Source organism: Schistocerca americana, chromosome 2 (assembly GCF_021461395.2).
Source record: "Schistocerca americana isolate TAMUIC-IGC-003095 chromosome 2, iqSchAmer2.1, whole genome shotgun sequence".
NCBI classification, from domain to species: Eukaryota; Metazoa; Arthropoda; class Insecta; order Orthoptera; family Acrididae; genus Schistocerca; species Schistocerca americana.
This window is the reverse complement of record NC_060120.1, coordinates 892440682-892461364: the sequence shown is the minus strand read 5'-3', so window position 1 is coordinate 892461364 and position 20683 is coordinate 892440682. Positions and strand designations below refer to the sequence as shown.

General features: G+C 39.6%; 1 protein-coding gene across 2 annotated transcripts in view; it reads right to left on the bottom strand.

Moving 5' to 3' along the window:
• The window catches only part of LOC124595556 (caspase-1-like), a 97083-nt gene that overhangs the window by 53407 nt on the left and 22993 nt on the right, over positions 1-20683 (bottom strand). For both annotated transcript variants that reach the window (XM_047134335.1, XM_047134336.1), the window contains exon 2: positions 2575-2714. In XM_047134335.1, coding sequence (XP_046990291.1) covers positions 2575-2714 — 140 coding nt within the window. The remainder of the gene's footprint in view (positions 1-2574; positions 2715-20683) is intronic.

Sequence of the window (20683 nt, the reverse complement as noted above, 5' to 3'; positions counted from 1 at the left end):
GCTCCAGTACTCTGTAGTCCTTATTTCTTTAGTAACTGCTTTATCTCTATCATTCCTATGGTCAAATACACCTCCAGACGTATGTAATCTTCATTTTTAATGAAATTTAGGCATCCGGTGCAAGGTATCCCCAGGGCAAGGAAACTTTGCACCACTTTTTTAAAAAAATAATAAAAAATAGAAATGAAAGGTTATTTTAAGAGATATAAATACAGATTACTTTGCAAAAGACTGTTGTAACTAATCAAATCAGTTTGAGAAACAAAAACATTAAGGAACCCCTGTTTTTAAACTATTTTCTTAAAAAATCTGTAAAAAGTGGAGCAAAGTAACCTCAAATGATGGTATTTGCTATTTGTCTGTAGGGAGTGCTAATCAAATCATATTTTTGACAAGATCTGTACACATTGTTTGCAAGAAGTCATCTGAAGCTTTCTGAAAAAGTTTTTCTAAAACTCATTACAACTTAAGCTGCAATATGTTTGCACTTTATTTTACATGTCAGTTATTTAGCACATATGCAAATGGAATCCAGGTAAATTGTTATGATTAAGAGCAATATTCAGTATATTTACATTACTGAGTGATAATAAATTTAGTGTGAATAGTTTGAATTGTGTATTCCACTATGACATTGAATCCAATGTGTAAAAATTTTCATTCTGAAATGCAGCACCTAGGTTCACATCTCAAGTCTCAATTAATATGAATTCCATATGTGGGATATTACAATACAGTGTTTGGAGCTGAGATTGTTCATGTGTGAAACTGAAATATTAATGGAAACTATTTGGAGTTTCAGCCAATATACGAGCAAAGTTACTTGAAAGTAAACCATTTACAGAAATCAAAGCAATTAATTTTAAAGTGGATGATTATTTGTGCCTGAGTGTGTGCTGCATGACATAATAATATAACTAATGGGCCTCATTGGAATTGGTGTGTGGAATAAAAGATAAGCAATGTTTTTACTGTTTTACTCTGTTTCTATGCAGTTACAGTAGGAGTTCACGTGTGAAACTATTTTCTTTTTATTATTGAACTGAAAAACCATACAATTAAAATTAAAGAGGAACCGATTTCAAACTATGGGTTGCAGTTAAAAAGCATGTAATTAGGAATAACATTTAAGTATTGTTGTAGTTGTCAACTTTTCAGTTTTTCTGATGTAAACATATTTCTTGATTTTGTGCAATTAATCTATGTATATTAATTACGATGTTCATTAATTTGTAGCTCAGTTAGCCTAATGCTGGGTTTTGTAATTGTTTTTCATTAAAGTTTGCAAATGTAACAGTATTTGTAAACAACCATTATTGTTAAATGCCATACACCTCGAGGTGCTAGACGTCACAAGTAAGTGGTCAGTAAGAAGTGTTAATCAGGCTGTATTTTGGACAACATCTGTACATGTTTTCTAAAAGTTAGCTGAAGCCCATTACAAATTGAAGTTGCAATTGTTCTAATTTTAATCCATGTATACTGATTATGTTTTTCATTGATTTATAGCTCAATTACCATAATGTCAAAATTTGTAATTGTTTTTCATTCAAGTTTGCAAATGTAACAATGTTCGTAAGGAATCAACATTGTTAAATGCTACATACATCTGGGTGCCAGAGGTCACAAGCAAATAGTCAGCTGCTATTTCTCAGTAGGAAGTGCTAATCAGGTTGTATTTTGGACAATACCAGTACATGTTTCTGAAATGTTAGCTGAGGCACATTAAAGATTGAATATGCAACTTAAAAAATGTGTGTTGAGTTTTTATTTTAGATGTGAGTTATTTACCGCTTATTAAAATGAAGTCCACGTGAATTTCACAATTAAAAGCAACATTCAGTATGCCTAAATAATTGCATGATGATAAATTAAGTATGAATAGTTTTAATTGTATATTCCACTGTGACACTGACTCCAGTGTGTAAAATATTTTGTTCTGAAATGCAATACAAAGTCTCAATTTTTCTTATTTAGTATTAATTCCTATGTGGGATATTAGACTGCATTAGGCTAATAATTACTGTGTGTATCTGAATATTATACATTTGCATATTTGTGACAAGTTTGTTATTTCTCTGAAATGAAAATTTGTTTAAAATGTTTTGGACTTATTCCACTTGCATGAGGATCATTGCACCTGGTATCTGTGGAAGTAACATTGTTACATCTCTTTTTTTGTAAATATGTGTAATGTATTTTTGTTTTATAACATTTTATAGAAGTCATTCTTGAGAATATCCTCACTATGGATCCATCTAATCTAATCTTCTTGAAGCATTATGATTCTGTTATTGTGCTGAACTTCACTTCTTCTCCAACTGTCTACATTTCTAAAGTATTATAGTTACAATGCAAATTATATAAACTGATCAGGTTTTTCATCAATATTCGTATATTTGTTAGTTGTTTTGTGATATCTACTTTACACTGTTAGGCACCTGTAGCACCAAAGTAATAAAAAAAAAAAAAAGGTGAAATTTTGTGAAGAGAAAGCTAACAATACCAGCAGATGTTTTTTCATTCAGGGGAAAACTACATAAATAAGATTTCTTCTCTGATGAGCTACTTTACCTCTGTTCTGGGGTTGAGTCTTCTTGTCCTTGACTTGAAGGAAATACCTGTTCCGTCACAATGAAACTATGGGCATCCGATTCCGTATGCTTCACATGAGATGCTGTATTATTAATTTTTTTGGGGCTGGATGCAGCCATCTGAAATTCATTTAAAATTGACATTTGTAAATGCAGTATCAGAGTGTGACCTATTGCGAAAAACTGTTAAAATTTTATGTTTAGAATGTAAACATTACCAAACTACCATTTTTTCTCATTATTGTTCAAGAGATAGATATTATATAATACATTCTTAACAACAAAACTCTTGTTTTGTTTAAGGCAATTCCATAAACACATGTAATGTCCAGGAAGTGACAAAGAATACAATAAGGTCCAAAGCAGCAATTTAGTAACTTTTCTGAAAGCCCTACTCTCTGCACAGGCTTAACAATGAAAACTAAGTCTCCAGGGCTATATCTCACTTGGAAGTGTAGCACTTTTGGTCATACTCCCAGGTGTCTAGGATCTGTATGCTAGCCAACTGTCTTGTTTCTTCGGTACATCAGCTGGTATGAAAAGCAACCAATTTCACCCCATTACATCATAGTTCCTCTTATACAATTCTCTGTTAATTAACTGTAATTCTTTAGTTGATTTCTTCTTCATAGATTTCTATAGTTCTCAGCAGTGCTGGATCTTCCCTCTGTTCAGCAGCAATGTTATTTAAAGCAACAATTTCTCACAGTTCACAAATCAAGGAAAAGTCCATATAATTTGATGTAACAGAAGATTAGAATAATCACAGCATTCAAACAAAAATTATTTCCTCACTTTGTACATGAAGGGAATAGCAAGGAACCATAATAACTGGTACAATGGGACATACCCTCTGCCATGCACATTGCAGTGGTTTGCAGAGTATGGACATAGGTTTAGATGTAGATGACTGAGATCTGAACCATAGTGCTGTTCCATCAAAGGATTCCTTGAAAGGCAAATGGCACCTTTGTGTTCGCAACCACTTCCATGTACCACTGTGATGTTGTACTTCCAGAGCCTCAGTGCCCATCTTGCCAGTCAACCCAATGAATCCTTCAGGCTTGTCAGCCAGTATAGAGAACAGTGGTTCATCACAATGCTGAACAGTTCGCCAAATAAGTATGACCGGATGTTGTTGATGGTCCAAACAACTGCAAACCACTCTTTCTTGGTTGCAATGTAGTTCATGATGCACTTGGACAATACTCTGGAAGCATAAGCTGTCATCTGTTCATCACCTTCCTGAATCTATACAGAACTGCTCCTATTCCAGGTCCTGATGATGAAGATGTTTTGAAAAACCCAGAGACTCCACCAGACAATGTCATGTCTAAACCACAATCAAGTCCAAATCCAAAGGCAGATTCACCAATGAAACTCAACACTTACTACTGAAAGCATATTTAGTACCAACACTAATGTACAGCCAGAGCAGAACTGAACTCTTGGGCAGAGAGAGCAGCTATCTATCCAAACACAGAATATTCCAGAAAGCTGGTATTCACACAAACAACAAACTTAAGATATTTTAAGAACATTCCAGAAACAATGAATACCAAATAACAAATATTTGTTGGTGGTTGGGTCTGAGCTAGGGGCCTGCCAGCTGACAACGCAAGCCAGTACAACACGCTGCTTGCACAACACTTTCTGGCAATATGAGGGAAGTCGTAAACGGAAACAGACTAAATGAGTCACAAACTATTAAATCTGTCAGAAAATTAAATGTAACAGCTGAGCTCCCTTTCCATATTACTAACAACAATTTCTCACAGCTCATTAATCAAGAAAAAATCCATATAATTTGAAGGAATAGTTATGTCTCACAAGGTAACCCTTCAACATTCAGCCATTAAAACAACAGAGATTGTATGAATGCATGTTGTCTGTCCTGTCAGACATGTCTGAAAGAACAGATACAATACAGAATCTGCAGCTGTGATGCACACTATATAAATTGATGCTGGAAGGGGAAGAAAGGAGGGGAAATGCAAGGAACTAATGACATCAGCTGCATCATCATTCTATGCAAAATCAGTGGTGACAAGTGAAAATGAGTGTGAAACTGGGATGCAAATCAGGGAACTCCTGCTCACTGGGCATTTGCCTTAACAACTGCACCACCCAGATTCAGTGTTCATTGCATAAGCTGAGAATATCTTGGCATGCTTCCCAGCTGACCCACACTCCAACCTAGCGCTGCATACCCACAGACCCCAGCTATGTCCTCCATGCTTGCTAATTTTAGATTCTCACTGGAGGTCAAACATACATGTGTATCTGCACTGAAGATTTTGCATTATTCATACAACTGATTTGCCTCAAAGGCAATGAATCCACAACCTTCAGTGTGGGTGCACATTTACTTTCGGCCTCCATTGGGAATCTAAAATTAGTGAGCATGAAGGATGTGGACAGGGCCTGCATGTAGGTGGCACTAAGTAGGAGTGTGGCTCAGTTGGGGAAGATAGTTCACGCATTTGCAATAAACACTGCGTTTGCAACTGCCCAGTAAGCAGTAGATCCCGGGTTTGAGTCCCAGACCAGCACACATTCTCACTCATCACAGTTGATTCCACATAATGCTGATATAATTAATTCCTTCCCTTTCCTTTCCTTTCCTTTCTCCCCTTACCAGCTTCACTTTACATAACATGTATCAGAGATATGGATTCAAGAACAGACACCACACAGCTGGCCGCAGTGGTCTCGCGGTTCTAGGCGCTCAGTCCGGAACCGCGCGACTGCTACGGTCGCAGGTTCGAATCCTGCCTCGGGCATGGATGTGTGTGATGTCCTTAGGTTAGTTAGGTTTAAGTAGTTCTAAGTTCTAGGGGACTGATGACCACAGATGTTAAGTCCCATAGTGCTCAGAGCCATTTGAACCAGACACCACACATTCATAAAACTGATTTGCCTCAATGGGCAGTGAATCCATAGCCTTCAGTGTGGATGCACAATTACATTCGATCTCCAACAGGAATCTAAAACCAGTGTGCAAGAGTGATAAAGAATGGGACGGTGCATAGTTAGTGACAGGTGGGAGTGTGGGTCAGCCAGGAAGCGTGGTGAGATAGTCTGTGCATTTGTGATAAACACTGTGTCCAGGAGGTGCAGTGGTTAAAACAGCTGCCTTGTAAGTAGAAGATTACAGGTTTGAGTCCTGGTCTGGCACACTTTTTCACTCGCTGCCAATGACTCTGTGTAAAGTCCCGATGCAGCCAGTATCGTTAGTCCCTTCCCTTTCCTTTCCTTTGTCCTCCTTCCATCTTCAATTTACATAAAAACATTGTGACTTAAATGTATTTTTTTGTATGAGCAACAGTAAAATGTGTTTTGATTTATTCATTTTCTGCCTGCTTGTGATTTCCTCAGCCTTCATAAGTCTCTTTCCTCCCTCACTCCCTAACTGCATTGTCTGATTATTGTTCTTCATTCCTACTTTTGATTGTACTCAGCTTTGTCTACTGTTCTTTCTTTTCTTTTTTATTTAATTTTTCAGAGTCTGTGCCTATCTGCCAATATTATAACTCTGTCTGTCAATTTCCCATCACTCACTGATAAATTTAATACAACTATGTTTTATTTCATTTATTTTTGTTTATTTTTTTTCCATGTGAGTTTATTCTTTTTTTAACACATTTATTTCTCTATCTGTATTTAGTCATTTGTTTTAGTCACATCCCATTTTACTCACCACATTTATGAGTACACAATATCTATATATGATGATAATTAGGATTCACATGCCTTAGTTTGGAATTTTTGCTGTTACAGTTTTCTTTATTATGTCCAGTCCTTCGTCACTTTATCTACACACTGTGTTTCCTGATTAAGGTTTCTACATGAGACATTCCTTGTGTCAAAACCTCTGCATATATTTCTTAGGTCTCCTTTTGGCGTAGCTGTAAATGAACAAGTTTAGATCTATGTACATTCCACTGAAGAATGAAAATTTAGTCTACAAACAATTGTGTAGGCTGTAGCTAAGCCATTGACCCACAGTACCCTTTCACCTAAGAAATCTTCTCCCACAAGCTACATAGGGGAACTTCTGTGATGTTTGGAAGGTAGAGAGAAGTACTGGTGAGGACAGATAAGGAATTGAGCCTCGATAGCACATTTAGTAGAGCATTTGCCAGCCATGAACAAAGGCTCTAGGTTCAAGCTCTTGTCTGATTCACAGTTTTAATCTGCCAGGAAGTCTCAGATTAATGCACAAATCAGAGCATCCACTAAGCACCCTTGAATAATGGTTATGTGACACCATGATAAGCTCTGGATTAGTAGTGCTGTAAATCAAATGTACATGGAAATGAAGGGGTGAAAGACTTCATTTGGAAAAGAAAGTGGACAAGTATCCAAGGCTGTATCCAAATATAAAGATGTAAGGGAAAAAGATCATCAACACAGGTAAGGCAACAGTTTCTTCTGAGGAAGGCACCCCTAGGTGGCATAGAAAACTAGATAAAGAATTTTAAATTATATTTGCAACCAGTTGACTGGAAATTTGTGTCATTGTTTCATTGAAATGGTTTTATACCATTGAGATGTACCAGAAAACTTTGCAGACATTGATTGAATATGAATTTGGAAGTGATTAATCAGTTTATTCACAGAAGGTGTGCATAATAACACATGACATCAGTCATCTAGCCAGTAGCATCTGATGGTGGGCAATGTTATTACATGAAAAATTACTAAGACTATATTGAACCATTACAAAGTGAGAGATTAATTTGGAAAAGCAATACAGAAGTAGTAAGGTGTGTTATTTAGAAACACAATAAATGGTAAAAACTTTATTCTTTCAAATCAACCTTTTCACTTAAAATGAAGAACTTATGATAATAATATTTGTAAAGAAATGAGACATTTTCATTTAGGCAGCATGTGTGTGTTCCATATGAAACTTGTTCTCTCTGTTAACTATTCCTTACCCATTCCAAGTCACTGCAAAGAAAACTGCTTCAATAAAGAATCATCAAAACATAAAGAAGGTTATAGTTGGCGACCATGACAGGACATGACAATAGTTAACAGAGACAACAGTTTTCTAATGAAACCCGAGCATGTTGTCCAAATGTAAATGTACTTCTTTTCTTTACAGAGTCATATTACAGTCATTAGTTCTTCAGTTCAAGTGAAAAGGTTGTTTTGAAAGGATAACAGTTGATACCATCTCCTCCATTTACTGAGTTCACAAGTAACACATTTCCTAACAATGTCTGGACACAATCCTATTCATAAGAGCAATTAAATTCAGTTCCACTTTCACACTGAAGTCTGCCATTGTCATATTACTTTCCCAAATAAAAATCCAAATTAAGCTGTCACATTCAGATTGCCTTAACAATTGTTAAAGCAACAGTAAAGCCCATTAACAGATGCTGCTGAGTGAGAATTGTGATACAGATTTTCCCATTGATTTCGTGTGCAATTACATTCATCATCCATGGATACACCATTTAATCACTCACAGATGCCCTATCACATGAGTGAAAACTTCAAAATTCATATTTTATCAATATCGGCAAACTGCCCTCATTTTTATGGTGCAACTCAACTGGCAGCAACAATTCATGTGAAACCTGAACAACTACTGCCTTCGCCTCGTGTAAAGTCATGTGAATGGTGTGCTTGAACAATGTTGAACTAAGCAACAAGGCAACGTATTGTGCCAGAAAAGTCATGCTCAGCTCTGAATGTTCAAGAGAATACATTTCATGTATTTCATATTAGTGCAGTCATCGTGAAGCCTATTCATTTGGACATGCGTGCATGTCCAAAGGAACAATACTTATTCTTCTTAATACCACAGGAACTGCAGTACTGTATTTATCTGTCAATACCAGGCAGCAACTTTCAATTAAAATGTCCTCCCCCATATGGGAATTACATAATGTGTGTACATGTATAGGTTGTGACACAGGATCAATGACGTATGGAAGTTTGGGTTTTGCCACAAGTCAAGCACAGATAGCCAAATTGGTTAAGGTGACCAATTCACGTAATGCAAGAAAACGGGGTTTGAGTCCCAGCCCAGCACAAATGTTCATTGTCATCATTCCCTTCAACAGTGAATGGTTGTTCATTTTTGCAGCTGTGAAGGAACAGGCAACCACCAGCTGTTTAAGGGAATGATAACAATGAAAATTTGTGCCACATCAGGACTCAAACCTTAATTTCTCGCTTTACGCAAGCAGTCACCTTAACCGTTTTGGCTACCTGTGCATGACTCGTGGGCAGACTCAATCTTCCATATGCTGTCATTCCTGCATCTGTTACGAAATACATGAAATGTATTCGCAGCTGTGAATACATTTCATGTATTTCATAACAGCATAGTCGCTGCAGTGCCTGTTCTTTCGGACATGCATGCATGTACAGATGACGATTGCATTATTCTTCTTGATAACACAGGCACTGCAACATCCTATTCATTCACCAATACCAGGAAGCGACTTTCAATTAAAAAGTCCTCCACTGTACAGGAATTACATAATGTATGTACGAGTACAGCTTGTGAACAATAACATATGGGAGATTGAGTTTGCCTGTGTGTCACTCACTGATAGCCATAGCAGTTAAAGGTGACTGCTGGCATAAAGCAGGAAATCATGTTTTGAGTCCCAGTCTGGCACAAATTTTCACTGTCATCATTCCCTTAAAGAGTTGATGGTTGTTTGTATTTGCAACTACAAATATATTTCATGTATTGCATAGATTATTTGTTTGACTATCTCTGTGTCTGTGACGTACACTATAATTTAAAAGTAAAACATTACAGGGAAGAGTAAAATAAAAGAAATCATCTAGGTGTACACCTCTTGTAGCAGCACATCATGCACTTGTGTTTAGAAATGCAGACTGCTTCATGTCAACCGATTGTTCCACATCCTGGAGGACCTCCTCACTACGGATCAATTGGAATGAAAGTAAATCTAATCTAATCTAATCTAATCTACACGATACTCATGGGATATTTATGAGGCAAAGCCACGCCTGTCCACTAGATGGCAATAATGTGGGAAAATCAGAGAGGAATGTCTGATTCCTTCTGAAGTAGCTCATTCAAATTAAACATTTCTGAGAGCTCAAGGTTTCTGTTCCTTAAGTAACTGTTCATTTTCTATTATGGCACTTATTTCCACAAGCAACGATTAATCTGAATTAGTGGATATACCGCATTTTGCACGTGGAGGATGCAGTTGTTTTTGGAGCTGTTGCCCTGGCAGTGTCTGTAACCCTTAGGTTTTGGCCAAAATAATGACGATGATGAGAAAAGGCAAGATGTTGTTAAAAATTTTTTTTGTTTATTTATAGATGCATATTTTGTATTGTTTTAGAAACTTTTTTATTGTTTTAGAATCTGAAGATGGTCATTGTATGGCAGAAACTGGTTATGACTGTTTAAATTTTTACAAAATATTCAATCACACATTCCATGACAAAATGTCATTTTTTCCAAAATGTTGTTGGTTTTGACACTGGCTGGGAAGAAGGTATAAAAGCAGAGGGATACACAGGGTTCAGTCACATTCATATGTCCACTGCCTATGTTCGAAGTCAGTGTGCAATAACAACCCACAGATGGCAGATGGCAGCACTTACAGTGGAGGGTATATCACGAATGTCAGGCAGATGTGGACAACAGTGTGGTAGTGGACGTAATGACCAAAGGAGCGATGTATCTGACGTCTAAAACGGCAAGATCATTGGCTTTCTGGCCAGTGGTGGAAGCATTTCCAAAACAGCTAAGCCTGTAAGCTGTTTGCTTGCCTCCATCATTAAAGTATATCATACATGGGAAAATGGCACTATCCAAAACAGGTGACAAGGTACCTGTGATACATCACAGGCCATAGATGTTAGTGGTAAATGGCGGCTGTGGGTATGTGTACAGATGTGCAACTGTTGAACAACTGAGCTGGCCGGAGTGGCCGAGCAGTTCTAGGTGCTACAGTCTGGAACCGCGCGATCACTATGGTCGCAGGTTCGAATCCTGCCTCGGGCACGGATGTGTGTGATGTCCTTAGGTTACTTAGGTTTAAGTAGTTCTACGTTCTAGGGAACTGATGACCTCATAAGTTAAGTCCCATGGTGCTCAGAGCCATTTTGTTGAACAACTGACCTCCAAGATGAACCAAGGGGCTACCAACAGTGTCTCCTCAATGACCACTCTGTGAATGTTGCTGCATACGGGCCTCCACAACAGGTGCCTGGTTCACGCACTCATGCTGACTGCTGTTCATCAGTGATGAAGGCTGGTTCAAAAAATGGTTCAAATGGCTCTGAGCACTATGCGACTTAACATCTGAGGTCATCAGTCACCTAGAACTTAGAACTAATTAAACCTAACTAACCTATGGACGTCACACACATCCATGCCCAAGGCAGGATTCGAACCTGCGACCGTAGCGGTCGCTCAGTTCCAAACTGTAGCGCCTAGAACCGCACGGCCACCCCGGCCGGCGATGAAGGCTGGAATTAGCATGCCAGTGTCACAACTGGACGTCCACCGAGTGGCGACAGGTAGTCTTTTTAGATTAATGATGTTGTATGAACCATCGGACAGATGGCCGTTCGTGTGTACTGCCTCACAAAGATTGTCAGAAGGGTCCAGGCTGCAGGAAAGAGCATTATGAAATGTGGAATGTTTTTGTGCCATTCCCTGGGTGGTTTCATCACTCTGGAAGGCAGATTGGATCAACACAAGTATGAATCTGTCCTTGGGGACCAAGTCGGCCCCCACATGCAATTTGTGTTTCCTTGGCACAATGGCATCTACCAGCAGAACAATGCAATGTGTCACATAACTCACCGTGTATGTGTGTGGTTAGAAGAGTACTGAGATGAGTTTACCGTCTTCCCCTGGCCACCAAACACCAGATTTAAACCCAGTTGAGTATCTTTTGTACCAACTCGACCCGGCAGCACACATAACAGATCCTCGGCCAAGAAACACCTACTGTAGCTGGCCACAGCACAGGGGTCAGCATGGCTCCCCATCTTTGTTGGTACCTTTCACAACTTCACAGGCTCTCTCCATGCGTGTCTCACAGAGCTCAGTGAAGCAGAACGTGCTTATTCAGGCTTTTGATAGGTGCTCACATTAACGTGACTGGATAGCGTATTCCTTATTAACTAAGGAACTGAGGTGGGAAGATCTGCAGGAATTTTGGAACTTCATAAGAATGGACGTGACTTACTTTAACAAGCTGCAGTCGATAATGCAGGAAGGAATTCGCTCAAGTGACACAGTAATGGCAGGAGGAAATTTTACCTAGTCGGAAGTAATAATTAAACAACTGTTTTTTCATTTTGTGACTGGACTCTTCCTCCGACTAGTGCCAGTTTACCTTTACTGGTATGCCGAAAAAAATAATAAATTAAATAAAGCAAAAGATGCTACCAAATCAAACGTAAAATTTCATCAGTTAAGGTGTTATGTATACAAATCGAAAATCACACTTGTAAAGTTATATGAACATTTGCTCAGAAATAAATGACTGCCGACGCACTTTATAAAGATACAGTGGGTTGTGAGAATAATCCTCGCTATACGCCTGGATTAGGACGCTTAATGACTGGTTGGTCCATTCCATTTCTAGAATACGAAGTAATTTGTACAAATGATGTTTCTCACAAACTAAACTAAACTCCTCCCGCACAGGCCATGAAGACCCAACGTTACCGACTGGCCGCCGTGTCAACCTCTGCCCATAGGCGTCACTGGATGCGGAGATGGAGGGGCATGTGGTCAGCACACCGCTCTTCCGACCATATGTCAGTTTCCGAGACCGGAGCCGCTACTTCTCAATCAAGTAGCTCATCGGTTTACCTCACAAGGGCTGAGTTCACCCCGTTTGCCAACAGCGTTCGGCAGACCGGGTGGTCACCCATCCAAGTGCTAGCCCAGCCCGAGAGCGCTTAACTTCGGTGATCTGACGGGAACCGGCGTTTCTCACAAACAGCTTGTATAACAGAAAGACTGCCGTCAAAAATTTTTCTTTTTGTGTAAATACCGTACCGAGAGCGATGGCGCAGTGGTTAGCACAATGGACCTGCATTCGAGAGGAGGACGGTGCAAATGCTCGTCCGGCCATTCTGATATGCGTTTCCCATGACTTCCCTAGATCTTCTTCAAGTGTCGGGGCGATTTCCTAACACGCTTCAGGCCCTTTGAAAGGGTACAGTCAATTTCCTTCCCCATCGTCAAAAAAAGAACTCTTTGTCGACAGGACGTTAAACTGTAATCTTCCTAACTTTGTTTACTTTGTGCATTTATGAATATTTACTCACTGAAAAATGCGCAAAAGCTCCAATATGACAACGCAAAGGGACTCTCACACGCTCAATATTTATTTCGCAAAAATATACACTACTAGCCATTAAAATTGCTATACCACGAACATGACGTGCTACAGACGCGAAATTTAACCCACAGGAAGAAGATGCTGTGATATGCAAATGATTAGCTTTTCAGAGCATTCACACAAGGTTGGCGCCCGTGGCGACACCTACAACGTGCTGATATGAGGAAAGTTTCCAATCGATTTCACATACACAAACTGCAGTTGACCAGCGTTGCCTGGTGAAACGTTGTTGTGATGCCTCGTGTAAGGAGGAGAAATGCTTACCATCACGTTTCCGACTGTGATAAAGGTAGGATTGTAGCCTATCGCGGTTGCGGTTTATCGTATCGCGACATTGCTGCTCTCGTTGGTCGAGATCCAATGACTGTTAGCAGAATATGGAATCGGTAGGTTCAGGAGGGTAATACGGAACGCCGTGCTGGATCCCAACGGCCTCGTATCACTAGCAGTCAAGATGACAGGCATCTTATCCGCATGCCTGTAACGGATCATGCAGCCACGTCTCGATTCCTGAGTCAACAGATGGGGACGTTTGCAAGACAACACCCATCTGCACGAACAGTTCGACGACGTTTGCAGCAGCATGGACTATCAGCTCGGAGACCATGGCTGCGATTACCCTTGACGCTACATCACAGACAGGAGCGCCTGTGGTGGTATACTCAACGACGAACCTGGGTGCACGAATGGCAAAACATTTTTTCGGATGAATCCAGGTTCTGTTTACAGCATCATGATGGTCGCACCCGTGTTTGGCGGCATCGCGGTGAACGCACATTGGAAGCGTGTATTCGTCATCGCCATACTGGCGTATCACCCGGCGTGATGGTATGGGGTGCCATTGGTTACACGTTTCGGTCACCTCTTGTTCGCATTGACGGCACTTTGAACAGTGGACGTTACATTTCAGATGTGTTACGACCCGTGGCTCTACCCTTCATTCAATCCCTGCAAAACTCTACATTTCAGCAGGATAATGCACGACCGCTCCTGTATGGGCCTTTCTGGATACAGAAAATGTTCGACTGCTTCCCTGGCCAGCACATTCTCCAGATCTCTCACCAACTGAAAACTTCTAGTCAATGGTGGCCGAGCAACTGGCTCGTCACAATACGGCAGTCACTACTCTTGATGAACTGTGGTGTCGTGTTGAAGCTACATGGGCAGCTGTACCTGTACACGCCATCCAAACTCTGTTTGACTCAATGCGCAGGCGTATCAAGGCCGTTATTACGGCCAGAGGTGATTGTTCTGGGTACTGATTTCTCGGGATCTATGCACCCAAATTGCGTGAAAGTGTAATCACATGTCAGTTCTAGTATAATATATTTGTCCAGTGAATACCCGTTTATCATCTGCATTTAGTCTTGGTGTAGCAATTTTAATGGCCAATAGTGTAGTATCAATAAATTGCGCGAAAAAGGGAGACCGAGAACAGCAGCCGGCCGCGGTGGCTGAGCGCTTCTAGGCGCTTCAGTCTGGAACCGCGCGACTGCTACGGTCACAGGTTAGAATCCTGCCTCGGGCATGTATGTATGTGATGTCCTTAGGTTTAAGTAGTTGTAGTTCTAGGGGACTGGTGACCTCAGATTTTAAGTCCCATAGTGCTCAGAGCCATTTGAACCAAGAACAGCTTAATATGCACAATAATTATGCCCGGATAGCGTCAGTTACAACCCCGCCATATAACGAACATGGCGGCTCTCGACGACGTGGAATTCGTAGGCTTATGTACTACGACTGAATTGCTTGACTTACGAAACACAAACAGAAATGACGCAGAACGGGCGAAAGAAGTTTGAAAGGCGTCCAGCAAACATTTCAATGGACCAGTTCATTCACGGCAGTACAGATTCGTAAAAAGCAATACCTACTCACAATTGAAACAAATAAACTGCCTAATTTATCGTGTCCATGCACTGGTTTCGATGCATTTCTCTACTTTAACAGCAGTTGTAAAAGAAATAAAACAATTACTTAGTGATTTCTTATGTCCATGTTGTGACAATTGCTGCAAGAAAAGAAATACATGTATCTTCACTGGACAGCTCACCTTATTTTACTTACCAATTCTGAAAACTGCTGTAAGTAAAATTAACATTTCTGCTTACTTTAGTGACACCATTTTGATTGTTTTACCGGTACGTATCAGCTAGTATGACTGTTGGGTATGCCAGACCTCAAAACAGTCTTCCAAATACAGAGCAACACCACATTTGTGCACTGTGATGCACTTTCACTTCTTTTTTGTCTTGAATAGCACACGTTTTACTGTCCTTTTTTTCTTCTAGAATGGTGGTACGACCATCGAGAAATAAGTCCACGTTTTTGCCTGAAGTCTCATGGAGGTGGTATTCGCTGATGATCGCCAGGCGAAAAGAGTAGTCAGGTAGTCCCTCCCCCATCGTCACCACGAACTACTCTCTTCACCATGTGAAACTGCATAAAACATATCAAACCAATGCAGAAGTTTGGCAGATGCTTTTATGAACCGTGTGACGTAGGTGTTGCCATCTGCTGCGTTAAAAACTGACGATGTGGTGTCAGACTGTTTAGAAACTACGTAGTTGAAAGCATAGTGACCCTGGTTTCTTGCCTATATGACAGATATATCACTCGCTAAATACAGTGACATAATGTAGTTTAGAGATAAAACACCGTTAAACATGTGAAATTGCGTAAAACACATCAAACCATTACGATTATGATCACGAAATCCTTTCACATTTACAGAGGAATCAATAGTGTCGCATTCATGACGACAAAGACAACTGTTTCAGCACACACAAACCCTACAGTTGTGTAGCTTCAGTCCATTTCGATGTTACCTCGTCCCTGACGACTGAAATAATTTTGTATCAGTAAGGTAGGTAAGGGATATTTTTCACTGCAGAGGTGTGGATGCTTTCATGAACAGTATGATGTAGTTCCTACGCTGTTCTAATATTATCAGCCGGGTCTGGAAGGATGCCTACAACGTGTGTGACTCAGCACACCACCACATGGCGCGGATTTGACTAAGGCCCCCGTAAACGATGAAACGTGTTTGACGAAATTGCTCTTGTCTAGTCACAGATTTGACAGGCAAGCTGTTACACGTTCAAACAACGTTTGTCAGTTTAACCACAATCTGAAGCAGACACAGTATTATGACAGTATTAAGAACGGCCACAAATGCAGACAAACCAGTCCTGGCATTGGCTTGGGTACCGTGCTTAAAGAAAAAGAAGAAGAAAACAAGACTCTAGTCCAGAGAATGGCTTAAAATGGGAGATTTGTCCATGAATATCTGCTAAAGGAAATATTACCCTCAGGACCAGATGATTACATCAACTTTCCTCGAATGAACAATCAAACTTTTTAAGTTCCTCCTAAAGATGCCAACTTGTCTGTCGAGTTCGCTCTTATCTAGCCACGGATGTGTCGAACAAGTCCGTACACGTACCAGGAAAGCTTGTCGATTTAACCTTACTTTTGAAGCAGAAGCTTTTCGTGTACGGTATGCTGTAATTTGACATTATAGGGAATGACTTCAAATGCAGGTGAAGCATATTTAGTAGCACGGAGAGCTGCATCAAACCACTCATCGGATTGAAGCGGACAAAAACAACACAGACTCTGGCACTGGAGAAAACAAGACGCTGATCCAGGGAATGGTTTAAAACGAGAGAGAAATATGCAACTGAAAACCTGTTAATGGAAATGTTATATTCGGAACCTGATGATTGCAGTAACTTTCTGTGCATGGACAATGAAACATTCAATAACTTATTTGGGGTTACTCTGCCGTCACATTGAAGAAGAAGACACAAATATATGAAAATTTATTCTCTACTGCTTATTCTCTTACTGACAGTTCTTTAAAATACCAGAACGTAGGAACATATAGCCCACATAAACCATGAAAGAACCGAAAAGCTTCGATTTCTTTTATTTCATTTCATTTCAGCTTATATATGACTTTATAGGTAAAATATTGATTCTGTTCATAACCTCTTCATACGAAATATATGGCTGGGAAAGATGGTATACCCCTACCATTTTGGTAACTGTCAGTGCTGTTTGGTTTTTATACTTGGCCACAGTTTCCACGGTTGTGGAAACTCACGATACAATGGGATAAATTGTAATAAAACAACTTTTCACTAAACATATGAGGCGAAACATCGGTACAAATAGCGTCTGCCATCTTGTCAAACTTTCCATCAGTCAAAATTTCTGTCAAACGCGGAAAAACGACCTATGCTTGACAAACGCGTCAAACTGCCTTTACACGGTCAAATATTTGTCATTCATAGTTAAGCGGCCTTAAGCCAGTGCCCTCAGTCCGACTTCTGTATGTCGCAGTGCAACATGGAGGTCATGGTCTTTAAATAAAGACGCGATTGAAAACCTCTTCTATTACTTTCCCTACTATACAAGACAGTAAGGAGTGTTTCACAGCCACGCTGTCTACATCAATGAGTTATATAGTTTAAGTTCGAACAGGTGCTTTATAGTTATGTCATCCATTGGCGTTCACGTCAAGTGCTGCAATACATTTCTGAAAATCAGTTGAGCTTCCCATCATTTTAAACTTAGAATGACTGGATTATGAATTTATAGCCATTTTTAAACTTAGGGCAAGTGAATTTTGTGAATTTTCCCACCATTTTAAACTTAGGAGAAGTACGCCCTTGGGTCCGAAATTTAAGGTAGCTAGTTTGAGGTTAAATTGTTTAAACTGATGTCAGAGTGGTGAGGGAGGAACTGTTTCGACTTTAATGTCAGAGGAATATTGTTTAAACATAACACTAGTGGATTTAGAATTGGTTAGAACAGATGATAGTAATAACCACATAGTGACAACCATCCAGTTCTAAAGTATGCTCCAAAACAACTTGTTTGAGATGTGACGTTGTTTAAACTTTGAGGAAAAGTGGGCTTACGATTTCTGAATTGAAATAACAAGATTCTGTATGACACATGTGTTGGTAATTTTGAATTTCCCACCAAACTAAAACTTTGTGTCACAACTGTTTAAATGGTGTTATCAGAGAGGAAACCTTGTAATTTTGTAAGTCACCTGACAGCTAGAAATAGAGTGGATAATAGTTAAGGAAAACGTGTTAAATAAGTTAACAGACAGTTACTTCCCATTGCCCTTTGCTCTAGCACCTCAGATTCGGATGTCATAGAGACTGAGCAGGATACGAGGTCATCCTCTTGGATGTGATGTTAAGGGAGAACCCTGTGTCTATCTTGTCTTTTATAATTAGCACAAGTGACCTTCTTCCACCAGCATACAACATCTCCGGTTTTTTAATTTCCCAGCAATTTATACTCAGGGCAGCAAACCTACTTCCACCGTGAAGTCGGAAGAGTGGGTGGGGGGAGGTTCATATTTCGGCTATTTTTAAATTTCCTGCCATTTTTTGATTTTCCCGCCATTTTATACGTAGGGCAACTGGTCCATGTCAGAGGGATACGGTAGGGATGGGTAAATCACGTGAATCACTGATGACATCATTGGTGACGTATTTTGCTTCAGAGTCCACATATCCCATGTACTTATGAGGAGCTGCTCGAACACTGTGTATCATTATTTTTAACTTCCTATGCACAGTCATTGTGATAGCGGCACTGCTGGTAGCACTTTCGAACAGATAAGTGATACATTCTGCTGATTTCTGATGATTTTTTTTACAACCACCATCTGTAATAATTGCCTTCGATCCCTGTCCATCAGTATGCAAGGTCTGCTAATTTAACTGTCGTTGTTCTTTTGCGTTTCCACTTCACAATCACCTGAGCAGCTTTAGAAAGACTGAAATGTGCGTGATGGATTTGTCACTCTGGTGACATCTACATCTACATCTACGTGCATACTCTGCAAATCACACTTAAGTGCCTGGTAGAGGGTTCATCGAGCGACCTTCACAGTAATTCTCTATTATTCCAATTTTGAACAGCGCGAGGAAAAAATAACACCTTGTAACGGAATATATTAAAGGCTTTACTTTACCGAAGTATGCGATACCCTCCAAATTCAACCAGTTTAACGAGTATTTATGATTATAGAAAAGTTATTGTGTATGTTAAGAATGATTGCATGACATGTCTCCATAAACAGTCAACCCATTAAATTATACTGAATAACTGACCCACACAAAAGTTAATATCACTTGATCACTGATACAGCAAATGTAATCATGTAAAAACACTAAGTTCATCTTAAATAATTAATATGAAGTACGAAAAATAGTGGCCAACTTAGGTATTTTGGATCTCCTTAAATAAAAATCACCCAGTGAAACCTATTTGTTCACTAGGAGCGTTTTCACTCAGTATTCACGTAATCAATCCTATTTTAGACGAAAACCAATGTAAGTCTTAATAATTCATGTTATTTACTTATTTATGCAAATTAGAGAAGTCAACTGACAAACTTCTATAAAACGGCCTTTTTGTAACAAAGAATTATTCTGTCAAGTCAACAAATCTGTCTGTCATTTTAATAATATGTTAAATTACGTCACTCGATGCAAATTAATAACTTTTCTGCACAAATTATGATAACAGATGTACATGTGACTTATAAACTATATCTCTTTTTAGTAGTTCTTTGACAATGTTATAAATATAAGCAGCAAGAAGGGTTGGGGCGCAGTCGGAATGTCACTTTGGTAAAGTGTGTTTGTGTGTTACTGTTTGAAGTGGATAAACAATGCAAAGAACATGTAAAGGAAGTACTACTTTGTGTTGTGTCATGGTCTTTGGTGGACAGTGGAATTATGATGGCCACCAGAGTAATAAATATTTGAAGTTTACATATTTGTTGGTTTCGCTCGTTCTTTATCATCAAAAGCACATAAAAAAGACGGGACCTCATCTTTTTACCCCTAGACAACCAGATTTAGAGCCAGCATCAACATCGAGACACAGCAGCGATCCAGCAAGCAGCAGCGATTACTACAATGCATTTTAATGGTGCCAACCTAACATCAAGTGCTAACAAGCTCCGTAAATGGGAGTGAAATAGTGCGATTATAGCAATTAGCAATATCTACGACTAGGCGACCATTACAACCTATATCCTCCCATGCGAGCTCTTATTTTCCTAATTTTGTTATGATGATCGTTTCTCCCTATGTAGGTCGGCGTCAACGAAACATTTTCGCTTTCGGAGGAGAAAGTTAGTGATTGAAATTTTGTGAGAAGATTACGCCGCAACGAGAAACACCTTTGTTTCAAAGATTTCCACCCCAAATCCTGTGTCATTTCAATGACACTGTCTCCCCTATTTCACCATTATACAAAACGTGGTGCTCTTCTTTGAACTTTCTCGATGTATTCCGTTAATCCTATCTGGTAAGGATCCCAGACCGCCAGACCGCGCAGCGGTATTTCAGAGGAGGACGGACAAGCGTAGTGTAGGCAATCTCTTTAGCAGATCTGTTACATTTTCTAAGCGTCCTGCAAAGAAAACGCAGTCTTTGGCTTGCCTTCCCCACAACATTTTCTATGTTTTCTTTCCAATTTAAGTTGTTCGTAATACTTTAGATTTGACTGAATTTATTTTAAGGTTTTCCTAGTAGCACTCATGTGAATGACCTCACACATTTCGTTATTTAGGGTCAGTTAACAATTTTCACAATTTTGAATCTGGTGATGCATTCCGCACTGCATACGGGTGTCTGGATAGTTTTGAGCAGATAGCGTATTTTG